We start from the raw sequence: 27,263 nt of genomic DNA, 5'->3' as shown, positions 1-27,263 counted from the left end.
TGTACAGTAGATGTCTTACTTTAGAAAAACTTTCCACATGATTTCAGACAACATCCTCGTAACCAGTTTGGGGAGATGTAGACTAGACTGCAAGGTGGACAGAAACCTGGCTGGATTTTCAGGCTCAGAGGGCAGCAGTGAAGAGTTGGACACCAATGGGTTACCAGTAGCATTCCCCAGGGGCTCATATTCCAGCCAAAACTGTTTAATACTGTCATATTTAACTCGACAATCAATAATCTCAACAGTGGGATGGAAATACAGAGCCACTACTTCTTGCCAAAGGCAATTCCTAGAAAGCAGCAGAGAAGGGGAGTCCACGGCAGAAGGGAGGCAGACTGCATATGCAGTTGGATCATAACAGGACTCGACTCTGAAGAGATTCGAGATGCAACTCCCCTCGTGCAATTTAATCTTCCAGAAAGGAAAACAGCTGGGATTTTGTGCTGAAGGTACGTTCGCAGTAGGTCGAGCATCCAGCTTCTCCTTTACACATTCAGGTCACAGAGAAGATGATCATAGTGATGTAGCTTCTAAACAAAACACCAAGTCATTCAGCATAAAATAAAATGCACTTAAATGAGATGCCAGAGCTGGAGCCCGGGAGCTGGTAAGGCTTCACATCAAAAGCAAAAGAATGGAAGGTCTGCGTGGCCACACTTGTAGCGTAAGAAAGAGAGCCTCCTATGGCAGACTGGGGAGAGTAAAGTGTTATCTTGAAGTACGAACAGAGTAAAAAACATTACTGATGCGAACCTCAACCCTCATCCCTTTATAAAATATAATTTACAATCCTTTAAAAAGACGATTAGACTTTTTGGTAGAGGTCAAGAAAGGTCTAGCTGACTGATGCAAATGACACTAATAATATAATCATCTTACATTTTTAGCCAGGGAATTGCAGATGTTGCATATCCAGGTATTTGTTAGCTTGTGATTAACAAGGTGACACACTTGAAGGAACCAGCTCAGCAAAATTCTAAAGACAACATGTAAAAAGTACTTACTTAATGTCAACACCAAAAGCAATTACTTGATGCCTTCAGCTTTGTTCTGTTTTCTGTTGTGATGGTTTCTGGTTTGGGGATTTTGTGGGTTTTTGTTGTCATTTTTTTTCCCCCCAAACACATAATACATTGTAGATTGTACACGTAATCCGCAAATATTAAAGTTATAGCCAATTTATTACAGATATTATTTCCCTGATACTGAAACAGTGTTTTATATATATATAAATATTTCTACATTAATATAAATACATGCAAACCAAATCAGAAAATAGCAGTCTTGAGTAAAGAATGACTAAACTTGCAAAAAATGATAAGTTGTGTCTGCAATTATTCGTGGTCATAATTTTACCAACCTATTCCAACTCTGATCCCAGAGAAAAATCCTTCTGGCTGTCAATTTTTTGCTTTCCACAGAAAAATCTGGCAGTATCGTCAATTATCTTTTTAATATTATTCTTACAGGAAAAGAGAATTTTTCAGTGCAGTTACATTATTCGAAACTGCGGCACACAGCTTAAGAAGCAAGACTCTCTGCAAAGGAATAGTAACATCACCAAAAAAGCATGATTTTCAAGTACCATGCACAGAAAACTGTTGATATATCAACCACTTAAGTAGGGGAAGGCAGAGATGAAGCATTAATGTCATTTTTTCCTGCAGCTTCTGCATGTCTCTTTGTAAAAAGTGACAGCAATATATAAATGATTAGAACTACGACAGGTAGTAGAGACAAGAGTAGCCTGTACTGTTTTTAAGAAAAGGAAATCAACGTTGGCCAAGTTTCTTTATTTCATATTTCACATCTTCACTCAATACTGTTACTGAATGTTTGAAAAATTGTCCTGTACACCATGAATATACAAAATTTATCTGAAGCATTAAATCTGTAAAAATAGAAACAATTCAGTCAGACCAAGTGTAACTGAAGACATGGCAGACAGTAAAGGGATTGCTTATCTGGGCTGAAGACGTAGTCAGAAAGCAAGACTTAACTAAAAGAACCAGAGATTATTAAGGAGATAGAGCTATGTAAATTAAGATTTTGCTAATTTGTCAGAAGATAGGAGAGATAAAGGTAATGGATTTTATTTTAAATCAATAAGCGTAATGTCACTTTTTAGAGACACCTTGGCGGTCTAATTACACACAGCTAGAAAACTCCACTGCCTTCAGGCACCCTCATATCAAGTGCAAATCTGCGCAGTTATAGAATATATTTATAAAATATACTATATGCAAACATCTTTACAGAGCTTTAAATCAAGCCAAAAAGTAAATATACTTGATGGGACAACACAAAAAAAAAAATGAAACAATGCAAAAATGCGGGCAGTGTGACTGTGGCCCTTCAAAGCCAGAGGAAAGAATTCAGTTTGTCTGCAACAAAACGGAGATGGGATTTGCACCTTAAAAGTTGACTGTTAACAAAAGTGAAGAAAATATCCTCTGTGCTTCTGCAAATTAACAGAAAATTAGCTTTCATGACATTTTACGTATTGTCGTTATCTTAAAATATCTTCTAAAGCACAATGTCAACCCTTGAATACCAATAACCAATCACATAATTGAAAGTGAAAGGGTTTCCCAGCTAAATTCAAATTACAAACTACATAATTCTAAGGAGTGCAATGCTCTGGAAAAAGCTTTAAATTAAATTATTTTACTTGTAAAGCTAGTGTTAGGGTTTTTTAGTTAAAAACAACTGGAAGCAAGAAAGCTGCAAGAGTACAAAGGACAAAATTGGTTTTAGATACACCAAGTGAAAGAGTGAATTATCCACTGATGCAGATTGAAACATCCATTTGCTACATTATTCGCTTCCTTATTTCATTCCATTGCAGGTACACACAGCTTAAGTATTAAAATGCAGAATAATAAATAAAACGGCTCAGATTACTAGCAAGGGGCAAAACACAATCGGTAATTGTGCTCTATCTAGTTTCTGTTTCAGCAGTCTTTTTCTCTTGCAGTTTATAAGAAAAATCATAGACAGACTTCCAAAAAGAGTCATTCCTTTTTATCAGAAACTCAAGTTCATTTGCCCAGGTTTATAACCCAAGACATTTCTGTGAAGGAAGCACAGTGCAAATTATATGACTAATAAAACTTGCTTACATAGAAAGAAGTTTACTTGATTAATGTTAACGGGTATCTTTATGAAATACATTGTAAAACAAAGATTAAATAACAGGACTGGGTTTGGTTTTTTTCCCCCCCCTCAGACTTTTTTTCCTAATCCCTCCTTTGAAAAGCTTACTGAGTTACAAAAATCTTAATAAAGTTCCAGTCTTCAGCAGATAACTATTATAAATGCTGCCAATCGATGCCAACTAGTGTTTGATTTGCTTCTTGTGCATGTCCAATTTCCTCTGTGATACTGTGCTGCTGCCAGAGTTTTTGAATCTTTTTAAATCGTTCTTTGCACAGATGTAAGGGATTCCCACGTCTGAAAAGGAGATAATACATATCAGGGATGATAAAACACTGCAACTAAGCACAAACACTCAGGTGCAACATATTAAATATTAGATAGCCCTTTAAAATATTTTAATATTTAGATAACCCTTCAAAATTATTCTCTTGTCAGAACAAATCAACAGATATTTTCATCAGTAAACTGGAGAGCTACCTTGTCTCGTCCCCCGCCCTTACTGCTCAACAGTTCCCTCCAGCCCTTGGGAATCTCATGTACGTCCACCAAAGTCTGAACATAGGTTTTCAGCACTCTTTCCATGCTGAATCAGCCCATATTCTATGATTTTGACCAGTTTCAGAAGTAGCAAGCATTAACAATACCAAGTCCCCAAACTATTCTCACAGGAAGCAGTGACAGGATTTAAGACAAAGAATTACCACATTAAATAAAATCATGTCTTAGTATTTTCATTTGGTATTAAATTAACACAGATTATACAAATACATACACTATATACAAATAAAATTTTCAGCCTTAGTTTCTAGGCAACTTCACAGATGCTAAAAAGATTTAAGTTTTTACACCTCAAGACAACTGTTTATAACCTGGGAAAGACCTTCCATTAAATATTTTTAACCTAAAAACACATATTAGCATTAAAATGTTTGAAGATACTAGATGCAACAGCAATGACAAAATATATTACCTATATAATTAAAATAAAAAGTGTATTTTACAAACCAGATAGTTTTAAAATTCCTGTCTTTAAAAGATATATTTTTTAAAAATATTTACCTGAGTCCCTGGTCTGTCTCTCCATAGTCATCGAGATAAGGAGGAGGATAAAAGCAGCCCTTTGTTTTCCCAGCTAAAAATAGCACCTGACATTCTCGTACTCTAGAGACAAACACAGAGAAGATTTTAGGTATTGATTTTTAGGTGAATAGTTTCTCATTTTCATAGACACCGCTTTTCCAATTCTCACCTACTTTCATTCTGTATAATCTGCATGTACAGATTTTTAAAGGTACTTTTATTTTTTAAAACTGAAGATCTTATTCTCTTCCTGTTATAACTCCTCAGTAGCAGTTAAAAAAACAATGTAGTTTTGTGTCATATTATTTGCGGTCTTTGTAAAATACTCGACATAACCACAACAAGAAAATAAAACAATTTCACTTCTCGTTAATCTTTGCCAAAATGAATACAGACATTATCAAGGTATTCACCTTCATTGTTTTGTAATACTTGAGTGGAAATAAACACACAGAGAAAACAAATTCACTTTAAAATGAAATTCAAATTTTGTATGATACCTTATCTTCAAGGCAACAACCTCTGAACCTTACACCAAAGTATAAGGAAGATGAATACACTCTAGTTTTTAAGCAACCCTGTTATTAACAAACCACTGCCTTTACAAACCACCCTACAATCACATTTATAGAACTATTCATTTCACACACCCCATCTAACCTAACGATGTAAGTAGAGGTGTTCAGTTCCTTACCTAAGGAATATGCCCACTCCAGAACCACAAGTGTATGTATGTGCAGTACAGGCTCCAACATCTTCTCCTTCTAATTCAGTTTGACAACAGTAACTCTGAGAGCATAGCATGGTCCCACACACAAGGCACAATGTTGGGGCTCTGCTTTTATCACCACCTGATTTCGGACACCTTTTGTTAAGAAAAAAAAAAAATCCATTTTATCTATTAACTCTAGATGGTAAAAAAGATTCAAAAGTACTTTTGAACATTTATAAAGTTAACAGTTATACAGATCCCTGCAATTTCTATTGCATTGAAATACACGGTGGTTTTGCTGGAAGAGATGACAATCAATACATGCCATTAACTTTATGATTCTACAAACATCTTTCTGAGGGTTCAGGTTAGAGGTTTCCCAGTTCATCAAAAGGAGCAGGTGACTTTAGGGGTCCTCACTATAATTGCATACAACTTACGAGAAATTGGATGCTTGGTTAATGAGGCAGCTGTAGTCGTCCGGAAGGTCTATTAATTTGTTGGATTCTCTTGCATAGCTAGAATAAAGCAATCAAATTAACCACTCATATTTCAATGAATAATACACAGTGATTTCAAACTCAATCATGTTTTCCTGACTCATCTAAACAGTATCTGGAATAATTAAATTTTTAAAGTTTTCCTCTTCTCTGCCATTCACAGAGTAAAATGGCAGCACATAAAAAAGGAACCCCCAATATCTCGTGGCTAGACCACCTCCAGTTTTCTTAGTTATATTTTTTATGAATTTAAGAAAACACACAAGCAGAAAGTCAGAAAAATGCATGTTACATATACGCTTTTAACAAAGCCTCATGATGAGGTCACTACAGGTTTAACTGAATATTTGTTCTGCTCCCTTATCAGTTTGCTTTGTATTTTCCTTCTGTCACTAATATTGAATGGAAAACAGTCTGACACAAGTTCAGAAAACTTGTATCCTGAAAAGAATGAAATATTCACACAATGAAAAGGACCTATTTAATAGCAAATATTTATATCTTTAGAAACAACAGTTAAAAGTTAATTTTTTTGCAGATGCTGTACACTAAATTTTAATAATCTTCAGCTCTAGGAATCATACAAATTAGACTGAAATGTAAATGGAGGTTTGTAACAGAAGCAATGTACAAGTACAAGCTGAGAGAAAAAAAATACTGTCAAGTTAAACTTAATCTTGGGAAGAACAGTTAAGAATCAGCAAAAGGAACACATGCAAAAAAATCCCAACAATCTCACATAACAGGAAATCAATTATGCAATCAGAATACTCTTACTGTATAAGATATTCTGTTAATAGCCTGGTATTTAACAGATGAAGTGATTAATTTTTATTTTTGTCACTTAGTCTTATTGTATGTATGTACAATGTTGAAAGATTGACTTGATGTATTTAGCACAGGAGATTAAAATGCAGGGATATATTTTTAATGACAGCACGGTGAACCTCATACTCATTTATAATTATCTGGATAATTGATAAGCACTATTTTTACCCAACCTTCATAAAGAAAAACCCCCCAAACACTTTTCTACGCCCACTAAGCATTAAATGCTTTCTGAATGCAAAATAATTGCTTAGCAAGTAGAAATGTATGAAAAGCAAATTTTATTTTTAGCAACTGCCTCAGTGATGATTTCACTGAAGAATTGGGATTCTTTACAAAGCTCTTCAATGTCTGGTATTTTTAAACAAAGGTCATATATGTCTTTTAGCAACAGCACACCTTTTGAAGCAGAAGGTACAAATCTACTATAGGAAATATGAGAAGAAATATTATGGCCTCTGATTACTGCAGATCAGTCTAAATAAAACTGTAATATTTAACTTTCCCTTTAAAAATCTACTAATTTAAGCAATATTTCACTTTTCTTACAAAATTAAAAAAAAACTCTTTGCTTGTGCCCTGACATCATTGTAATTCAATAAAGCAGAACTGATACTATGTTATTATAAACACCCTTTAGAAAAAAATATTCGGAGAAAACTGCAACATTAAAGTTTCTCCCCTGTCTCTGCTTAAAATTTCTCCATGTTTACCTGATAGCATGTCTCTTGCCTTCGAGATATCTTTTTACTTCATTGTTACTACACCAACTACAAGAAAGAAAAAAAGGCTTTTAACTTCAATGGATGATACTTTCAAAAAACAAGTAAGCAAAAATTCCAAAGTACATCTATTCAATAATCTCTAAAACCAAAATTATTTCTTTCAAAACGCTTGTTTCACAAATGCTTTTCAAAGTCTACTATTCATTCCCATATATGCACTCCTGGGAGAATACTTATATTACTATCTTGTGCAGAATTCCTTATTATATTTAAACTAAGCATAAAACCATGACTTACCTTTCTATTAATGTGTTCAGAATCTCACTATTTTCTTGAAAAAGGCAAGTGAGGTTGTTTGGCAAGGAAAGATAGCTACATAAGTGTTCAAACTGGTTTGTTCCATTTACTGTAAAAAAAAGTATAATTCTCAGAATTGCATTTTTTTAAATGACATTAACTATGATGAATGAAATACAGCCCTACATGGGACAGCTATTTTTCTTTTTTAAACTGTATTCCCCCACACCCAAAACGTGGTATGAAGTATGAAAGTGTTAGTAAAGGCACCAGACAGCTATATTGGAAAACTGCCAGTAATAAGCAACTTTCCTCAAACTTCCCGTCTAAGCAAGTTTCAAGCCTGGTCATATAAGAACCACAACAGAGAGTTCAATGGTCTTTACAACTCAGTATGTCTTCATTTTAATATCATCCATTAAATGGCTACTTTGTGCTCCTTGTAGTCCGTGACACAAACTGAGGCAGGTGATCAGTGACAGCATACTAGTGAAGTATACCACAGCCTCAGAAATACAGAAATTCCAAATGTCTGTAATGCTGAACTCATCAAAAATATTATATAAGACACAACTGCTACGCTGCCATATTCATGATACTAGTCTATTGGTTTGAGTCGCTAGGCCTCTGCTCTCCCAACTTTCAGGACAAAGAGTGCCAGTACCTCTTCCGTGGCATGGCCTCTTTTGCTCCTGAATGAAGGAGTGAAGAAAATTAAAATGAAAGCTGTGCTCACTTCCCTCTCATGGCTAAGTGATTCCCATTTCGCAACCCCCAATAAAATACTAGAGAAGAGCAATACAGGCCAGCTGTGGGATCAGTGGGTCTTGGGGCCAGGGATTGGGTAGGGAAAGCAAAACACCCAGTGCTACAGCCACCATCAGGACATCCCTTGGTGACGGGGACCTGCGGGGCCATCCAAGCACCTGGGACTTGAGGATTGTAACAAAGTGAAGCAAAGCCGCCTTCTTCCCCCCTCCTTCAACCAACTCTCTAAAGGCCCATGGACCTACTGTCTGGAAGTACAGCTGCACTTTGTACCTCATCTTTAGAGTATCTGTAACAAAGAACTCAAGTGGTCACTACTGGTCCAGACTATGAATTTGAGAAAACTTGTTACTGAAAGTCAAAGTTCAGAAATAGAGGGGTTTTTTGGTTTTTGGTTTTGTTTTTTTTTTTTTTTTTTTTTTGACCCAAATGCTTAAGAACTGCTACTGTAAAATGAAAATAATATACATTTTAAACACAATTTGTCAAGAAGCTATGTATCAAGGAAACATTCCACAAGTTCTGTAGCTGTTCTCATGTCAGCTCAGCACCACATATACTTTGTTTTAAACATGGGAATCCTGAAGCAGTGTGAACCTACTTAACATTATTGTAAGTAATATCTTCAGATTTACATTCAGTCCCCACATACACAATACGTGAAGGACAGTAGAGTATGTTAGTAACATTGATTATTTGGGGTGTAATGTAACATCAGTGTATTTGGAGATTTTAATTATTAGTGGATGCTGATTCAAATGAAATCAATGCAAGGAAAAGCAGGTCTCATTTGAAAACAGTAATCAATAGATTTGAAGTAATATTTCACTTTTTAACAGGAGAGCCTCAGTTTCTGTTTTAGGTAATCTAGAATGGCATTGGACTTGGTATTAAAAAATACAGTTTTAAAAAGGAAACATTTTTTTTTTTTTTTTTTTTGCTTTTTTCATTATGAAGATATGATTCTGCACTGGTAACAAACCCACATTCATTCAATCAGCTTCTTCAGAAAAGAGAGTACAAATGTAATTTATTTTGTCCATAAACATTTGTGTCTTTTGAAAAGCTGATTCAATACAAAGAAGACAGTACCTTGAATTTCTGGGGGTGCTGGGACTCCGTTTAAGTAATGGAAAAACAAAGCAGAACATCTCAGGAAAGGCATGATTCCAGCTTTTAGATTCCTCCACAGGTGCCAGCCTGAGGAAATTTCTTTCAAGGCACTTGAGAGAACACAATAAAAAAGTTTGCTTTTATTTAATCATTTCAGTCAGAGAGCTATATTTAGTAAGTCTTCAGTCATACTTCATATTAAATTACTGACTACAGTTGAAACAAGCATTATGCAAAGTGTTTATTTCAAAGCTAATTCCAAGAAAAACAACTAAATAGAGAATCATAAAAATGTAACCAACTGGGACAGTAAATTAAGGGAAATTTTACATAGACATTTCAGATCCTAACAAGTTTTCTGTACTCAGACATTACCAATTCCAGATTCTACACATCTGCAAACTAAAAACATTGTTCCAGAGCATAATCTTCATGAGCAGGTATCTTCATGAGCACAGAGGAATTTATAGGAATAGTTACTTGAAAATTGTATCTAGAAGTAGTGGATAACAAACAAGATGCAAGAGTTCCCAAGTTAAAAGCCTCATCTTTGACAGCATTAGTATGTAGAATCTAGTCAGCAGTTAATGTTGAGTCCAGGAGGGAAAAAATATTATAAATTTTATCAAAAGATCTTCCTTTTACCTTCCTGTACACTGGCAAAGAAATTTATACAGTGTAAGCACAGCTACTTCCTCTTCACTGTTAGTGTTTTCTTGATCCATGCCATTCTCTTCTGAAGAAGAACAAAATAAAAAGCAAGTTACTTCATATATACATGTTTACACAGCAAGAATGTAATTTCTCAAGTTTTGAGAAAAAGGCCAAAACTAAGTGAAACATTCCACTGTACTACAATATGATGTACTGGAAAAAAGTTTTCTGCTGCACATCTTATGTTTTAAGTTTATGCTATTGTCAACTCCAGTGAGCTGTTGGTTTACTTCTTCGATTGGTTGGGTTTCTTAATATACTTGCTTGGAGTTTTCATTTTGGCATACTATACCTTATCCAGTTCCTCTTGCCAGAAGATACATCGATTCCTTACTTTGCTAACTGCAACTTATTCATCATGCAATGCCTAAGCCAAGTCTCTGCAATAAACACTTCCAGGCACTGTTACGTTAGCTGGAAAGCTAAGGATTCACGACTAGCTATGCTCCAAAAAACCTCCAGCACTAAGCAATAAGGACGAAAGACTGAACTTTCATGAGTACTATTTATCAATACTTTCTATGGGCTGAAAGAGAGCACCAGCAATTTTATCTTGCAACTGTAAACTGCATACATTTACCAATAGCACCTTAGTGTTTTCCAAGTATACATTTGAGGAATCATTTCAACAGAAGTTGAAAGAAAGTGGCATTACCTGTTGATGAGGTAAGTAAAATTTGTATTATGTGTGCCATAGTGACAAGATGAAACAGGTGAAGATCTCCAGTGCCAAGACTAACCCCTGAAAAATCCTGACAATGTATGGCAGGGAAAGAGAGCACCAAGCTTACCTGTAAAAGAAAACAAGAAGGCTGGTATATTTCTTTTCTTTTTGAATCTTCCCATTTTCTCTGCTCATGCTACAACTACACCCTTTGAAGGCAGCACACCTCATAAGGCTGATTTTGAAGCTAATTAGCCAGCCATTATTTAAGGGAACAATGATTAACTATGAGGAGGTTTTTTGGGTCTGTTTGGGATTTTTTTTTGCTATTTTTTGTTTGTGGTTTGTTGGGGGGTTGTTTTTGGGGTTTTGTTTTGTTTTTTAACATCCAAAGAGTATACATTCCACCTCATTTTACCGCTTTTTTATTTATAGATAAGAATACGTGAAATGAAAAAAGTCTTTAAATTGTATTAAGTAGTGAAAAAATACTAAAAACCTGAACATTTTGAGAGGTTCCTAACCCAGAGTAAACAGAAAGTTTCCAATGAAGTTTTGACATAGTGCCTACTGGATCAAAACGTTATTAATATGTATTATGGAATACTTACCAATAAATGAAACATGTCGATATCAAGTATGCAAGGAAGATTTCCACTTTTTTCATTAGGCACCAGTGCTGAGTATTTTAGAGAGAAAAACAAATTTATTAATTGAACATTTATATATGAAAAGATTTTAGTGTATTTCAGTTACAAGATGAGAGCCATCTCCTTGGTTTATATACTTAAAAGTACTTAAAATACAAATGTACATGTTTTGGGTGGAAAAGTGTGAATTCAAGAGTTGTTTAACATTATTGGAAAAGACACTTGCCTACTTGACTATACTGTATTGAAATGAAACACACCCAAAGTAACTGTAACAAAGTACCTGCTGGCCATTCACTACTGCCGCAGTGACCTTCTATTTGTTAGGTTTCCAGTGGGAGAAATAAGCTCAAACACCAGTGACTAAACAGAAACACTGATTGTTGTCTGTTGGACAGCTGTTGAAAGGAAACTTTCACAATCCACTTAACTTTACAAGGTTCCCTAAATTTGCCTCATCCAACTCATTTGCCTTACGGCCTCAAAATGCATTGCTAAAGAGTGTCTTAAATTCATTATTTTATCTCTGATTAAGAAAGAGCTAGGTATTGGTCTCTCCACCTCTGTAGTATCCACATTCACAGTAACCACAAAAGTAGTAACCAAAGCACTCCTGCTGACAACAGAAATTCACACACTTAATAAATCCCAAGTAATAGAGTAAACTCCATCTAAAACCAAACAAATAAAGTGTCTTGAAAACGTTACAATGTATTTAAAACAACAATCAAGGAACAGTTGCAAACTTCTTTACATCAAGCAGTAAAATCTAACTTACAATAAAAGAGTTTAAACTGCAGCTATGAGAATAGTTTTACAATGTAGCCATAAGCATTAAGCTGCCAAGTTTAAAAACACTACTAAAGTGAAAAATAGCTCATCATAACAACTTAAAAATACTTCAGTTGAAGACTGCTGCCTTGCTGGCCAGAAAATTAACAGCTGAAGATCTGTGACATTTTGAAGCTATTTCTATTAGCAAACATTTCACCACCACTCAGATTTCAAATGCTTTTACTTTTGTAAGCATATAGCCACACAACTCAACCCAAGAGTCTTAAAAATGCTTCCATCAAAAATGTGACCAGAGCGAGGGACTTCCAAAACCAAACTTTTATTCGATGTTATCTTTATATATAAATAGTTCATAGAATACTGACAGATCAAAGGCTAATAATTTCCTTAGTCCTAGCCTTGAAAAATAAAATAACCAACACTTTTCCTTCATAAAAATAAAAGCAATACAGTTGCTTCTGTCAGCTGGAGGGAAGACGAGCTTTGAAGAAACACAGGTTCAATTTCAAGAAAACCCAAACCATGCAGATCATCATATACTACAAAGTTCCAGCCAAAACATCTAGCAACATTTTCTCTTCTGCTTCACATAGAAAATGGCTCAGTCATTACTGCTACAAACTGATGTCAATTAAATTCTTCCCCATAAAGCTGCCAACTGTTTGCTGAAGTAGGTGGTATCAATTCTACTAGTAATTTCAGTATATGAATACATTTTAAAAGTATCCCTGCTCTACTGACTGTAAACATTAAAATGACCCCATTTTATAATACCCTTTCAGAATAGTCCTCTCATGTAATTATTGCATTAGGCTGAACTTCAGTCTTTTCACCTGTATCTGCAAATGCTTCAACCTTGGAACATTCTGGCTGTTCTCATTAAAGTTCTCAACTAATATATGACATTACATAATAAGTCCTGTCTTATCACAGATCCTACTTCTCAAATGCACAGAAGTTGGCAGATGCATTACAGACCTCTGCAAATATCCTATTTCCTTTCAATACTACATTTATCTTTATTTCCTCCTCTTTAAAGTTCCAGCGTATCACTTTTCTTTTGTGAAGGCCCATGCTTCCTTCTCCTATGCTCTAGCTACCTTTCTAAAAGCAGCAATATAAATGCTGGGAAGAATCAACAGAACTCCTTCACAGCATGCTTCTCTTGAAATGTATCTTGGAACCGCAGACCAAAAGAAATGTCTTTTTTCCCCACGGTATGATGAAATATGTATAGCTACACATGTGAAAATATCAGCTCTTGGTCTATTACTTAAAACCACTATACAAAACAATCTTGTAGTCAAGACTAACAATCATTCTGTAAGCACCCTTCTATATCTGTATCTTTGTAAAAAACAGAATAAGGTGGTAAACTTACATGCTAAGAGAGTACAAAAGTGACCCTGTACTGCCGAAAGAGATGAAACTGTCCAGTGAGCTGCTGCAAATCTTGTTAATGATGTAAGGCAGTCATCCTTTAAAAACAAAGAAGAAGAGACACCGCCACAGTTAACGAAGTTCCTCAACATGAAAAGGTCTTTTAACTTACAGCATTCTTTTCAGGCCCCTCAGCTGCAGTTTATGGGAGCAGTTGCAGTGTCTAAGCACATGACAAAGATATTTATGTTTATGCAAATATACAAGTTCCCTTCAGTATTCTTATTTTGACTGTTACCATGAGAAACCCTAGCCTTACTAAGCTATGCATTTATAGAAAAAAAACATAATAGTTTTGCTAGAGTTGAGTTTTACATAGATTAATAATCAGATACTGATTGACTAAACAGTAGGATCCAACAAATAAAACTACCAAATAACCATAACTTAAAATTTAGGTATTTTGCATTAAAGAAGCACAATTCCCTCTTTTTCCACTGATTCAGAGAGGAATTGCTACTTGATCCTTACCTGTCGACAAGGCAAATGACCAAATAATGGTTTATCTTCATCAGCTAAAATTCGTTCTGGAAAAAAAACAAAACCCCAAAATATTTCAATGCTCTGAATTTAACTAAATTCTGAAATTCACATATAAAGGAGGAAAATGAATAAATTAGTACCTATAGCCTGTATCGTGTAAGCACAGCTTCCCCAGCACATTATAGGTACACGCGGATCTTCTTCATTTGGATGAACCTTCAAGCCTACTTTGTATGTTGCCGTACCAAAAGTTGTCAACATTTCTTTTATGCTGTCAGAATAAGGATTCCTGAAACAAAGAAAACAGTATTACTAATTCATTTTTTCTCCACCAGCAGTATAGTACTTTTAATGATGAGCATTCACCACATAGCTAAACACCTGGATTTTTAAAATTTAAGTGAGAACTCCAGTGTCTGTCTTTGGATCTGGTGTTCTGTAACGTCTTTTCTGTGAAAGATACATTCCCAATTATTTTTTGATTATTTGATTGGAGCCAATCTCATTTTTTAGCATTAAGAATATCCAGTCTTCAAAGATAATATAGTTAAGACTAAATTAAAAGAACTGCATATGACTGATGGCAAAATCTGTCATCAGCTGGGATAGGTGTCTTGCATTTTTGTGTGCAGCTGGCAGATAAATGTCTGTACCATGTAATGAATTTCATTACTTTCTCCCCAGGTGAAGAGGGGGTAGACTCAAATACAAACATACCATAGGAGCTGAAATTACATATTAACATACTCTCCATTTCATAGTCTTTCTTGATGTTTTACTTGTAGTGCTGAGCTATAATGATGAGTCCTTCATCCAGTTACAAGTAATAGGGAAAGACAGCTTAATCCTGACATTCAAATTTATACAACAGCAGCGTCTTCTCTGCACATCCACGCATCACATCCGCCTCTGAAATTCTACTGCATTATTTACTACTTGTGGGTTGGACTTCAATACCATCATAATAATAGGATCAACTTTTCTAATGAAGGCAAAACTCATATTTTTGCCTTAATTAGTGAGACCTTATAGCACAGAAGTCACATTCTATTTTCATGTTACCATGTCATGATGAAGTTTTAATGATTTATTAAGATGTAAATACATACTTCGGCTTGAAATCTGGTCTAAATCCTTCAGGCAATTGCAGCTGATGCATTTTTTCTGAATTACCAGAATTGCCTGTACAAACAAGAAATAATAAAACACCAGTAATTCACATATACATAATTTTTGCATTATAAAAAGGTGCAGGAGCACATCACCAGAAACTGAAATTCCAAGCTTCTCTTGCCACTTTTGCCACCATCTCTCAATGCCACTGTGGCAGAACCATAATACTTCGTCTTTTTCCTGAACTGGGTGGTTTAGTCTGGAGAAGAGGAGGCTGAGGGGAGACCTTATTGCTTTCTACAACTACCTGAACGGGGGTTGTAGCGAGGTGGGGGTTGGTCTCTTCTCCCTAGTAAGAAGTGATAGGACGAGAGGAAATGGCCTCAAGCTGCGCCAGGGGAAGTTTAGGTTGGATATGAGGAAAAACTTCTTCACCAAAAGGGTGGTCAGGCATTGGAACAGGCTGCCCAGGGAAGTGGTTGAGTTCCCATCTCTGGAGGTATTTAAAAGATGGGTAAGACGTGGCACTTAGGGACAGGGTTTAGTGGTGGACTTGGCAGTGCTAGGTTAATGGTTGGACTTGATGATCTTAAGGGTCTTTTCCAACCTAAATGATTCTGATTTTCACATACAAATATACACGTTTCTTCAGACTTACTTGCAGAATCTTCGTCTCGAAGTAAATACAGTGCTTTTATCTGCTGAGATATTGTTTTGACCCACTGAGCTAGGTTTGGTTGGTCTGAAAAGTCTAACCTGTCCAAAAATATACATAAACAGAATACACACATCAGTTAAGAACAAACTATATACAGAATTAGTATTTCATAGGCATTCCATGTTGTTCTGTTTCTCAACAGGCTCCTTCTCTGTTGCCCACATATTTCTCTATCTTCAGTTCTTTTCCTGCAGGTCCTTCACTGTCGTTTCATGCTCTAAATTCTATACTATATGATAACCAAGGAAGGTCCATAAACCAAAATAGGCAAGCAATCCATTTGAGATTATCAAAACAGAGGATAATAAACATTTTGAAAGGGGTTTTCAGGGTGTGGCTTATTTGGGATTTTGTTTTTACATTTATCAAGGACATTTATAAAGCAAACAGACCTGTTAAACAAAACTCTTGATGGAGGAAGCAGAGGAATAACGGTGTTGCTTAAACATTCACAAAGCGGGCAAAGGAATTCACCATTTTCTACATCGTAACTTGTGTGTACTCGTAATCTTTGTTGTCTTCGTTGCTCTTTCGCTTGGACAGCATCAAAATACCTTTAGAAAAGGGCGAGATATTAATGACAAATTATTAAAACATTACTTTAACATATAAATTAATGAATTCTCATGAATACACTGTTTTGCCTTTTCCCAGATATATGTAAGAGTATTATCTGAAGGAAAAAGTTCTACCCTCTGACTGATGAAGTATTACTAACTGCAGGCTATCCCCATTTTTCTTCAGCCAAAATACCCCAAAATGCTGAAGTTCATGGAGCTGTCAAAATCACATTTAAGTCTGAACTTTAGCAATTTCCATCTAGGAAAAAAAAGCTGAGGGGGAAAGGTAGAGAGAATATTGAAGGATTAAAAAAAAAATTCTTCAGTTTTACATAAAATTTTAAGGGAGGTGCCATGAGCATTATCCATGTGCATATTCCATTACAGGCCACAATAGAGCAGCCACTGGAAAAACTGGTGGCTGATCTCTGAATCCTATATGATAAGGAACTGAATTCACTGTGTTGCTAAACATAACTGCTACACCAGAAACGTCTGGGATGTTTTAGAGAGTGCCCGATGACCCAAAAATGGTCTGAATACAGGCATCTAAGGACATTTCCAGGAGTTAATGGCAACCACACAGGACTGTACATGAGCTACACAAGAAGATGAAGAACACATCTTCAGTGAGCAGTGATATCAAAGACCACAAATGAAACCTGCACGAGGATCATTGTGTGACTATGGCCACAGAATCTCTGGGAGCTTCTAACAGCCTTCACACACAAGGCAGAATCTGGAACCAGGCACTTCAGGAGCCATGCCAAGGACCAAAGCAACGGCCTAATCAAAGTCAGAGGCTTGAATTGTTTGCATGCGTCACACCATTGGCACCACATAGCACTAAGCACATTTATCCCCCTCCAAAAATCAAAGAATAAAAATAACTGAAAAATGTTTTACAAAAAAAACTAAGAACAAGGGATAAAATTGAGTTTATGTTGAAGATGAACTCAAAGTAGGTCGCAGATGTTTCTACTTCAAGTTTACGTGATGGAAGAATTAAGAGTGCAAGGAATGCACCGTCATTTAAGACTTCAGTAGAGAGCACAAGAAGCAGCAGGAATATGTCTATTACTGAACTGTAAAAAAAAAAAAAAAAAAAAATCTGAGCTTCAGTGTTCAGATATATGTGCACCACAGAGGATTATGCATAGGGATAAACAACCAAAGGGAAATGAAAGCTGCCATGTGTGGCTTTGGATTCTTCTTTACCAAGACGACAGAGAGTAAATGAAAATTATTTTGAACATGCTTCCAGTAGTTACTATAATGATTTCTACCTTTTGTTCCCCCAACAGAAAGCTGTTTTAATCGCTTCATGACATTCCTTTTTAAGTTTACTACATGGTAGTATTTTTGCCATTAAAATTATTGCCATTAGGCAAACTGATGGCATGACATGTTATTTGGACTAAAAACTTAAATATAGCTTTTTACCTTTGCCAACAATGAGCGTGCATAATATGTCCACAGCTACCCGTGTGTGTTCCACATGACAGATCTGGGTGCATGAATAATGGGTCATACTTTTCTGTATTTAAAATAAAACAAAACAACTTTTAAATAAACATTTATCAAAAGACTTAACTGCAGATAAATGTTACCACATTTGCGGTGTTATTAAACTCTATCACAAAAGTATAACTCATTTGATGAAGCATAAAACATATTGCTAATCCACAACAGCTTAAACTGTTTAGATCATTTACAAGTATCATGTAATTTTGTTTTGAGTGTATATACTGTACGTAGACTTCAAACCAAGCTTTCAGAGGTGCTGGGCCCCGGTAAAAGTCCCGAAGATCTGCCTGCAGCTTTGGTGGTTCAGTACCATTAAACAATGAGTCTAAGAACATTAATCTTCAGAGTGAGAGTGCAAAATGATTCAGTGCAGAAATTTTCTATGTGTTTACCTACACAGAATCCAGAGAAACCTTTGTAGCAATGCCACTGATCATTGTGATCTGTTTCACAAAGTTACCTAAATCCAAGCATGTTTTATTATCGCTAAGAGGCATTTCAGGTCATATAACTTAGAGGAAGGAAATGAGTATCTTGTGCTTTTACAGCACTACATCAACACCTCCTCTCTCTATAATGTTGCGGGCATAGGTTAAGAACAAACACTTCTGATTTTAAAGAGTTTTTAATATTTACAAATAATTTGTCATCAATGGCTGGCAGAACATTTAGATAATGCTTTGCAGAGATTTTACATTATTTAGAGCACACATTTCTACCTCACGAAAAATATGGGAGTTTTGCCGCTGACTACAATGAAGTCTTTCACAGTTAACAAAAAAAAGTGATGCTACTGTCTCAAAAGAAAGCATGCAGTTGTTACAGTGACTCCAACATTCATTAATATTAAAGACAACTATGAAATTTACTTACCAGGGTCTGGAATAATTTTGTTTCTATTTTTAGACAACACAGTTGATCGCTGAATAAATGCTGCCAAGACCATAGCCCTGCTGTCCACTTTAACTTCTTGCTCCTCCTGACACAATATACACATAACAACCTGTCTGTGTTCAGCTACTCTAGTTTGCTCTGGTCCCAAGGCTGTGAGTTTTGCGTCTGAAATTACAGGGCTAGAATATTCAAAGAACACCAGTGAGCAAATTATTTGAAAAACATTACAAATCAGATCATGATTTAAGTGTGATTAATGAGCTTTCTAGCTTGATGATAAAAGCTCTCCGACAAAAAATAGTTTTGGCATTTATACAACAATTCCTATGTCCGCAGAAATAGAACACGTTTCACAGGAAAAATTCATGCTGTCCCATTAGTATTACCCACTCCAGTTTAACAGAGAAACCATATCTGCGACTCTCCATCATCACCATCCCTTAAGTGCCTGACATAAATTCTGAAAATGCTCTCCCCCACAAAATCATTCGCATGCTTCAATTTGTATTTCCAGCTACAAGCAGATTTTCTTCCAGATCCTCAACAGACACATAATTAGCTTTTTCCAATTTACTACGGTTAATAGCATAGTCTCTTCCATATTATTAACAATTTACTGGATGATTTTATACAAAAAAATTATTTGTCTATGTTGAGCACTAAGAGGATGGGACGAGAGAGGAATCAATATTTATCCTATCATCTTGACAGAAAGGGGGAGGAAAGCATTCCAATTACTGCTGCTTTTTTGGTCTCAAAAAAACTTATGAATAGTTTTCCATCAAGACTAAAAAAAAGCACTTCTTTAAGCAGTACCAACAGTGCAATCTGATGTAAAAGTTAAAGGGAAAAAAATTAAATTATATTCCTTTACCTATTTGCATGTACTCCGGAAGTCGAAGTATCTAGCTCCTCCAAAGTTTGCTGAAATAGTTCTTTGTTTTCATTAATGAAATGCCGTTGCATCTCAGACATCTGGGCCATGATCTTTTCCCTGCGCAGTCTGGCAATCTCAGCTTTTCGCTTCCTTTCAGCTTTGTCTTTATCACGTGAACTCTGGAATTGTATTGTTCGCTCAGTCATTTTTAAAATCTTGTTACATCGGACAATGTATTTTAGCTACTGCTATGTGTAACGTGTACTAACCTCCAAACAATGAAAATCTCATAAAAAGACAAAAGAAAAGTCTACCAAAAAGTTATTTTGTGCCCTTTTTTGTCAGTTCATGTTCAGTGCAGATCCAGAAGGGTACCTCTCCCCCTCAACCTTTAACTGTATTTTGTATTTCTCTTCCCTTTGAGCACTCATAAGATAAAAAGGTAAGTGAGTGACAGGTCTCATCTCTAGTGCTGCTCTTCCTCCAAACTAGCTGTATTCCTAAATGCACCACAGTGCTCCAAGGTCTTTGTGTAGTACCTCGAATGTCATGTCGAGCTACACCAATCAGCAGAGCTTATCTGGAATGACCTGCACAGTAAAAATACACAGATACCATTTCTTTTAACAACTTTCCAAGGAGTCTGAAATTATGGGAAGAGCAGAATCATTAAATGCTGTGATCAGTACTACAAACAGTTCTAGGGAATAAATTTGCAAAAGATTTGGGGACTACAATATATAAAGCAAAGAAAAATAGTCCAGGGACTCTCCCAATCGGTCTTTCAAACAAATGGGTTTGATCTATAAGCTGTGAGACAGAACTTCAGAAATGACTGATGTTTCCCTTCTTTGATTTAGAGCTGCAATTAGAAATATAGCCTTTTGCTAGTCACAGCCCAGACCTGTTCCAGATCAGCTAACTGTTATAGCTTGCTTTTACCTCCTCCATAATATTTCCCTCTGTCTCGGCCACAGGACTTGTAGAAGAGCTTTCTCTTAGTTTCTTAATAGTATTAAAAGTCTGTAAGAAAAAACACAACAATTTGTTTGTGACGTGAATATAACTGTGTATACTATAATGCTGGCCAGCTAATGCATAATGTTGGATTCCAGAAGAAGAAAAAAGTAGGTACAACAAATCAACATGGGAAATAGGGAAATCATCACAATATAATTAGGAAAGTTTCAAAAATCTTCTTTCTGTGATTTTCAGCAGTTACATAAAATAGATTTACCTTCAATATCCATCTGATCATGTCCTTGTGCACTTCCAGATGAGGTGCATTTTGCAGCGTTTCTAGCATAGCTAGTATACTAGGGGAATTATTGGGTGCCTCTCCTGGTCCTGAGAAAAAAAAAAAATACGACGACAATTGATTATACTGTTACCTGACAAACTAATCATTCACTAACATTAAAAACAACACAAAACAAAAAAAACAACACTCATATGTTCAGCAGCTGAAGAATTCCTTCAACAAATAGGCACAACATGTAACTTTGATTCCCCCCTCCGCAAACATTTTCACAAATACCCTCTAAATCCTGAAAAGTTAGAGGAAATAGTCTTAAAAGTCTTGCTCACTGACTATATTTTTTTACAAGATAAACGCACTTCATGTCCTCACTGGTTGTTTTCATCTTGGGAGCTGCCATGTAGAACTTCCAATAATCTAAATAGAAGAGTCTTAGCAACTTTCATGTCTTAGCAAAACTAGAGGCACTAGTCAGAAGATGCAAAGGAGAGTCAAGATTAAAAGACCATTTAAGACATCAACTGCAGTTTTTGCAATTGTAGCATCTTATCTTATACAGCATGTTGAGATGCTACATAAAGATATTAAGAACCAGATTTACTGGGAATTATTCTACTTCTGGATTTCTGCTCTAGAAAAAGCCTTTAATATTGCTACTATCATAGAATCTACACATACGTAAAGCACATACATATAGGCAACGTAGTAAAATTTTGATGGATAAACAAATACACTCTTCTGCTAAATACTGTTTCAGAAGAATAAAATATGAGCTACTGGCATTTTCAGTTATTTAAAGTTTGCTATACATTTGAAAAGAAAGGCATACTTGATATTTTCTGAGTGAAGGTAAACGTTACAACATTCTCCTCACTGAGATTCTCCAGATGTTGTTTTTCTTCTTGTAGTGCCATTCCAAGCAAATGCAAAACCTAGGTAAAGTAATTCATATAACCTCTTTATATAGTTTGGGTAGTTCATTAAGAGACAAGGAAGTCATACAATAAAATTATATAATAAGAATATATTTTAAGTTATTTCTATATATGTAATTCCAAAGCTACATTACACAGGAGTAACAATGTTCATTTACAAATTCTTGAAACTTTGCCAGATAAAAAACACATTATACCAATTGTATCTTTCTGTTTGCTGTCCTGTGAGCAAGAGGTCAGCACTTCTTAGCTTTCTCCCTAGCAATTGCATGTTATTATCACAAATCTTTGGACAGAAGCATGACGCACACTTTAAATCCTTTTTACGTACAAAATTTAACTGACAAAGTTAAGATTATTAAACTAAATTTATTTTAACACTCTAGAAACACATTTTAAAATAACGTTAACTTTTAGGTCAGTAAAAAGCTGCAATCTCCTTGAATTTAAAAATTGAAATAACCTTATTTGGCACTAATATAGTGAATGGAATTTTAAGCCTGAAATATTTCAGTCTTGGTGGTGAATTCTGTCATGCTGAATCCATCACTTTTGCCACCTCATACAAATTGCCAGGATGCTCTAGATAAAAAGCATTACTGAATGCCTGGAATCAACACTGAAACCCGTGTAAGGAAAGGACAATCACCGGAAAAATCTGTAGCAGAACTGGAATGCAACAGTCTAAGATAACTAAAGTATCTATAGAAAAAGTGGTAAACCCTCACTTAAGTCTTAAACATTTTAAAATTTGTTTTAATAAGTCAATTTTTCCTCAGCCTATCACATCTATCTAACCAGGTCTTATGAGGTACAGGCCACCTCTTCCAGATGCCTCATATCAACCTTTACATGGTGTTTCCAAGACGAGAATGGTTAACTTGGGAAAGATGCAGTCCAACTGCATGGCACCAGTGAACACAAAGCACTGTTTCTGAGCAAGTGATAGGTCCCTAATGAATCTCACATTTTGGAGAGCACCACAGAGGTACTCATACAGCTGAGCGTACTTTAGTTCCGTTTCAAAAAAATAAAAATAAAATCTTATTCTACATAGTTATTCCAAAGTCTAGCATTCTCACATTACCTAAACGTAGCTACATTCTTCAACTTTTGTTGTGATTTATAATACTGATATATTGTTCCATTTTCAACTTTTTTTGTGTTATACAGAATTGCTTATGTCAATTTAAACTTAGCTATAAAAGGTAATACACCCTCAGTAAGACTGAATGTCAAAAAAAAAAAAAATCAATACTCTGTTTCAGAGCTGGGGTTTATATTTCAAAATGTTATCTAAAAATTCACCAATATTTTTTAAAAGTTTGGACACTAAACCAACAGCCCTGACCAATACGAATAGCCCTTTGATGGCAGTTCAGCACTTGTCTCTGCACACCCCACAAAATGACCATCATGGACAACAAAATCTACAGTAACCCTCCAGGTTTCTAAAGATCATTATAAATAGTGAGGAACAAACAGCTCGGTTGAGTTTCCCAAAGCTGATATGTTTTCAAGTCAGAAAATTCTTTTCTGTACTTTTATGACTTTTTCTGAAGTTATTTAACCTGAACTGAAAATAAGCAAAGGAACATCAAGAAAAAGTAAATGTGCTTTACCTAATATGCAACAACTCAGATAAACTGGTTCTCTACCACAATACACACTAGCGATTTCAACTGATTCAAGCAGAATTCTTCCCTCTCATGTGCATCCCATTAGAAATTTACCTCTGCCTTCCATTCACTTTTAAAAATAAATTGCATCAGAGGCAGAGCGGTTTCCCTAGTCTTGTATACCGGAAAACACCATTTGTTTCTCATTCAGAGTATTCTGGATATATTAGATACGAAGTAAACAACCCAAATCTATAAACCCATGTTAAAATGCTAAAATACATATTCCTTCCTTTAGCATAAGCATAATTTTAACATACCCTTTGCAGCATGGACTCCGACCAGGCATAGCCATTGTGTTCTACTGCCCACTGCAGTATAGTTCCCATAATGCACAGCATGACATCAGACTGCAGAATATTAACCAGACTTGCAAAAAGTGGGCAGAAAGGAGGAAGAGCTGGTGGTGGAAGTGCTGAAAGGGAAATTTGTGTGTTTGACATGTCAGCATCCCTAAAATTTGCAATACCCATATAAAATGCCTGAATTTCAAACAGCTTAACAGTAAGCCAGGACAGTATACAGTTGCTTGATAAACAGTATTACAGGGAACAGGTTGTAACATTCAACATGGCTTGCATGTAACAAAAGCCAAAGGAATAAGCCTTTCAGAAGGCTGGTTCCATGATGGATCAGATTCCTGTCTATAACCAGGGAGACATATGGGAAACTGCTACATTTTCACAATTTCTGGCTAGCCCAAGAGCAGGATGTTAGTCTAAGTGTCAGGGCAATACAGTTTGATAGGCTCTTCCCTCTTCTCCCATCTTCTCTCAAAGAGAAATACCTGTATCTTCTCTGTTCTGTCTTTTCAGCTTTCTTTGTGCTTCCTCTGCCTGAAATAGAAGAAAGATGCCAACATTACTCAAAACCTGTACAAATATAAAACTCAAAAAAAAGCATTCATACTTTATTACATTGTTTCTGGTTTTTTCCCCCCTTTTTCCCAGCCTTAAATAAAACAAGAAAGCTTCCATGTCTTTTCAGTTTGTCTTACATTCTACTTGTAAAGTAGTGCCTGCATCTTCAAAATGAATCTTTCAACTTGAGCCAGCCCCTGGATTCTTTTTCTAGCATAAAACTGTAAGACAAGTCTGAGCTAAAATGGTAATTTCCATAAAGGTAAGTGAAAATACAGACTGTTCAAATACTTTCAGTAAAATAAGACCTAACAGAACCCACAGACAAGCTTCTGAAGCCCCACTGATTTCCGCAGCTCCGTATATGGCACAGGATCCCATGGCACAGAAATCACTGCAAAATCTTAGGCAAATTTTGTCAACATTCTCAAATAAGTTAACTTTTAAAAGTTAACTTTTAACCAGCTGATAATACTTCTTCACAGAATAAAGCTTTGGAAAAAAATAAACCAAAAAAGACACAAAATAAAACCCAGAAAGTTAAGTTACTAGTTACCTTTGATTGCTCTGCCCTTGAAAAGTGATAGAAATACAGATTGAAGTTCTTGGCACATTCTGGTTTTAGTTCATAGAGCCCTCTGCCTGTTAATCCAGGTTTCCTACAAAAAATAAATAAATAAATAAAAAACTTATGTTCATGGGTTATTAACATCTGAGCATAAATGGTTAAGTAGAACAGCTAAAAAACACTGCTCAATAGGCATTCTAGAAATCAAATAAGTAACAAAATAAAGCTGTAGGAAAACACAATGACCCAGCCCCCTTTCTTCTATTCTCTCATTTTCACCAATTTAGATATTCCATTTGTAAAGCTGACATGTTAAAATAAAGGGAAACATACTTGAAGCAGGCTACTTCTTCAATCACACTTTCCATTCCCGTCTCTCTGTTCTCCTACGTTGAGTGAAAAGGCAAGACAGTGTGTTACTGTAGTGCTTGCATTAAACACATTCAAATATCATACAATACTAGATAAGCATGCAAAAAAAAAATGTAGTACAAAGTAATTTTACTGGCTCTCAAGAGAACGCTGAAGCACATAACATGAAAATACATTCAGGAATACCATCTCTGCAAGAAGTATTTTTAAAAAATCATGCCATTTTAAGTGCTTAATTTTTACTGTTTTTCCTTATCATAATCAACTTGGATGTAACAGTAACAGAAGAAAACTCTAAGTTAGCTTACTCAGCCTATCTTAGGAATATACAGTCAGTATTTCTGGTTTCTAGGCCTTTAAAATGAAACAAATATAGCAAAGCTAAAAAGACAAGTCACTGAAAAAAGGTAAAACAACCACAAAATGAAGCAGGAGAAATCAACTCAAATATGTAACACTACTTCATACACAAATTACCTTTTAACATTCCCATCCCCTTCCTGCAATACATATTCACAGCAGTTGAAAGGCCAAGGAAAATGTGTTTAAGACTGACATTACAATTTAGAACTCTAGCTTAAATCCTAGTTTGCTCTTTCACCCAACCCTAAAATATTTTGTAAAAAATTATAATGCTACCCTAAAATTTGATTTTTAAATTGTTTAAGTTTAAAATACTTAGAACAATGAAAAATATTTCAGAGTTTATCATTAAAAATACTACCAATATAGTAAAAGATTAACTTCTGAATTTTGACTGCCTTCAGAAATCGTGTTTAAAAGATTACTTCAAAAATATTCTAAAAAAACCCTTAAGATTTGCTATCCTACAAAACCACTCATACCAGAATTCAGATAAATGCTTCTGTCCGTGCAAATGAAGCATTTATGTTACACAAGTCATTATACTGTGTCTGATTCCATGTCTTTTCAATTATTGTTAGGCTTTAAAATATAACAGCTCATATTTCTGGATAGCTCCGACAACCCACTTCGATATGTCTATTCAGGGTTTACAAGCAGACTGCAGAGACCGCTGGCCAGATGGCCTGATAAGAAACAGTATTAAAAAGAGAAAAAAGCTGAAGAAGCTCTCAGGCTCCTGCCTCTTTCCTATGTTGTTTCTTCTTCTATAGCTCTTTCCTACCTTCTCCATGACAACTATTAATCTGTACTCATGCTAACCTTACTCTTAGCACAATCATGCTGCTCCCATTCCATATTGAGTGGCATAAACTTGCATAACAAAAATTTTCAGCAATCAGCCTTATAAAGTTGAAGTTGCCTTTCTTTTTTCTCCCAAGTTACTTACATCTTCAGGTAATGCCTTTACCAATTCACTGTGAGCCATTGGCCTGATGCTCAACTGATGGATGATCTCTCGTTTGATTTCATCTGTTGCATTTACCTGTCCTATTCCAGGAGTGAATCTTTCACCTGTAAAAATGAAATATAACTTTTTTTTTTTAGGATTCTAAACGTCTGTCTTCTTTTGCAACTTAAAGCAAACGACTGGAAAATAAGTCTCTTCTGTGAAATCTTGTGTTCACCCACCAATGTTCAAAAATTCATTACGTTAATTTAAGCTAGTTTCAAGGCCTTTCTCCTAGGCTTCTCCTAGGAAAGAAGTCAGATCTACAGGAAGTTCAAAATAGAACTGAACTTGAGATGATAATGAAAAATGCTCATTCCAGACCATTAAAGAGACTAAATTTTAAAATTAAGCAAATGTATTTTGAACTTACCAACAATCATTATAATGAGGTATAGCATCTCTTCTATAAGAGTGTTATTTTGTTGAACAACATCCTGAATTAAAACAAACAAAAAAAGAATTTACATTTTTCAATTAAGGGTAAAAAAATTATTCCACATGCTGAAAATATTTTTTGATGCTTCAAAACATTGCCTGTTTTCACCCTTAGCACTCCCAAATTAAGCTATGCTGAAATGCAATCACAACTGCCTTAA

The 27,263-nt window shown here is 35.4% G+C and overlaps 1 protein-coding gene across 2 annotated transcripts in view; it reads right to left on the bottom strand.

The window, feature by feature from the left end:
• Positions 1 to 1,165: 1,165 nt before the first annotated feature.
• UBR2 (ubiquitin protein ligase E3 component n-recognin 2) overlaps positions 1,166 to 27,263 on the bottom strand; it is a 59,075-nt gene continuing 32,977 nt past the window's right edge. For both annotated transcript variants that reach the window (XM_087774327.1, XM_087774326.1), the window contains exons 20-47: positions 27,038 to 27,101; positions 26,605 to 26,729; positions 25,254 to 25,306; positions 24,909 to 25,011; positions 24,280 to 24,328; positions 23,753 to 23,907; positions 21,708 to 21,810; positions 20,858 to 20,967; positions 20,563 to 20,643; positions 19,618 to 19,799; positions 18,723 to 18,922; positions 17,766 to 17,859; positions 16,155 to 16,316; positions 15,703 to 15,800; positions 15,041 to 15,113; positions 14,072 to 14,220; positions 13,920 to 13,975; positions 13,390 to 13,486; positions 11,175 to 11,242; positions 10,555 to 10,690; positions 9,831 to 9,921; positions 9,165 to 9,295; positions 7,305 to 7,413; positions 6,996 to 7,052; positions 5,395 to 5,472; positions 4,937 to 5,107; positions 4,222 to 4,323; positions 1,166 to 3,456 (exon numbers count right to left, since the gene is read on the bottom strand). In XM_087774327.1, the coding sequence (XP_087630453.1) occupies positions 3,315 to 3,456; positions 4,222 to 4,323; positions 4,937 to 5,107; positions 5,395 to 5,472; positions 6,996 to 7,052; positions 7,305 to 7,413; positions 9,165 to 9,295; positions 9,831 to 9,921; positions 10,555 to 10,690; positions 11,175 to 11,242; positions 13,390 to 13,486; positions 13,920 to 13,975; positions 14,072 to 14,220; positions 15,041 to 15,113; positions 15,703 to 15,800; positions 16,155 to 16,316; positions 17,766 to 17,859; positions 18,723 to 18,922; positions 19,618 to 19,799; positions 20,563 to 20,643; positions 20,858 to 20,967; positions 21,708 to 21,810; positions 23,753 to 23,907; positions 24,280 to 24,328; positions 24,909 to 25,011; positions 25,254 to 25,306; positions 26,605 to 26,729; positions 27,038 to 27,101 (3,039 nt within the window). In that variant the 3' untranslated portion in view covers positions 1,166 to 3,314. The remainder of the gene's footprint in view (positions 3,457 to 4,221; positions 4,324 to 4,936; positions 5,108 to 5,394; positions 5,473 to 6,995; positions 7,053 to 7,304; positions 7,414 to 9,164; positions 9,296 to 9,830; positions 9,922 to 10,554; positions 10,691 to 11,174; positions 11,243 to 13,389; positions 13,487 to 13,919; positions 13,976 to 14,071; positions 14,221 to 15,040; positions 15,114 to 15,702; positions 15,801 to 16,154; positions 16,317 to 17,765; positions 17,860 to 18,722; positions 18,923 to 19,617; positions 19,800 to 20,562; positions 20,644 to 20,857; positions 20,968 to 21,707; positions 21,811 to 23,752; positions 23,908 to 24,279; positions 24,329 to 24,908; positions 25,012 to 25,253; positions 25,307 to 26,604; positions 26,730 to 27,037; positions 27,102 to 27,263) is intronic.

This window comes from Nipponia nippon, unplaced genomic scaffold (genome assembly GCF_047370975.1).
Source record: "Nipponia nippon isolate SJK-2023a ecotype South Korea unplaced genomic scaffold, ASM4737097v1 scaffold_4, whole genome shotgun sequence".
Classification (NCBI taxonomy): Eukaryota; Metazoa; Chordata; class Aves; order Pelecaniformes; family Threskiornithidae; genus Nipponia; species Nipponia nippon.
This window is presented reverse-complemented; position numbering and strand designations above follow the sequence as displayed.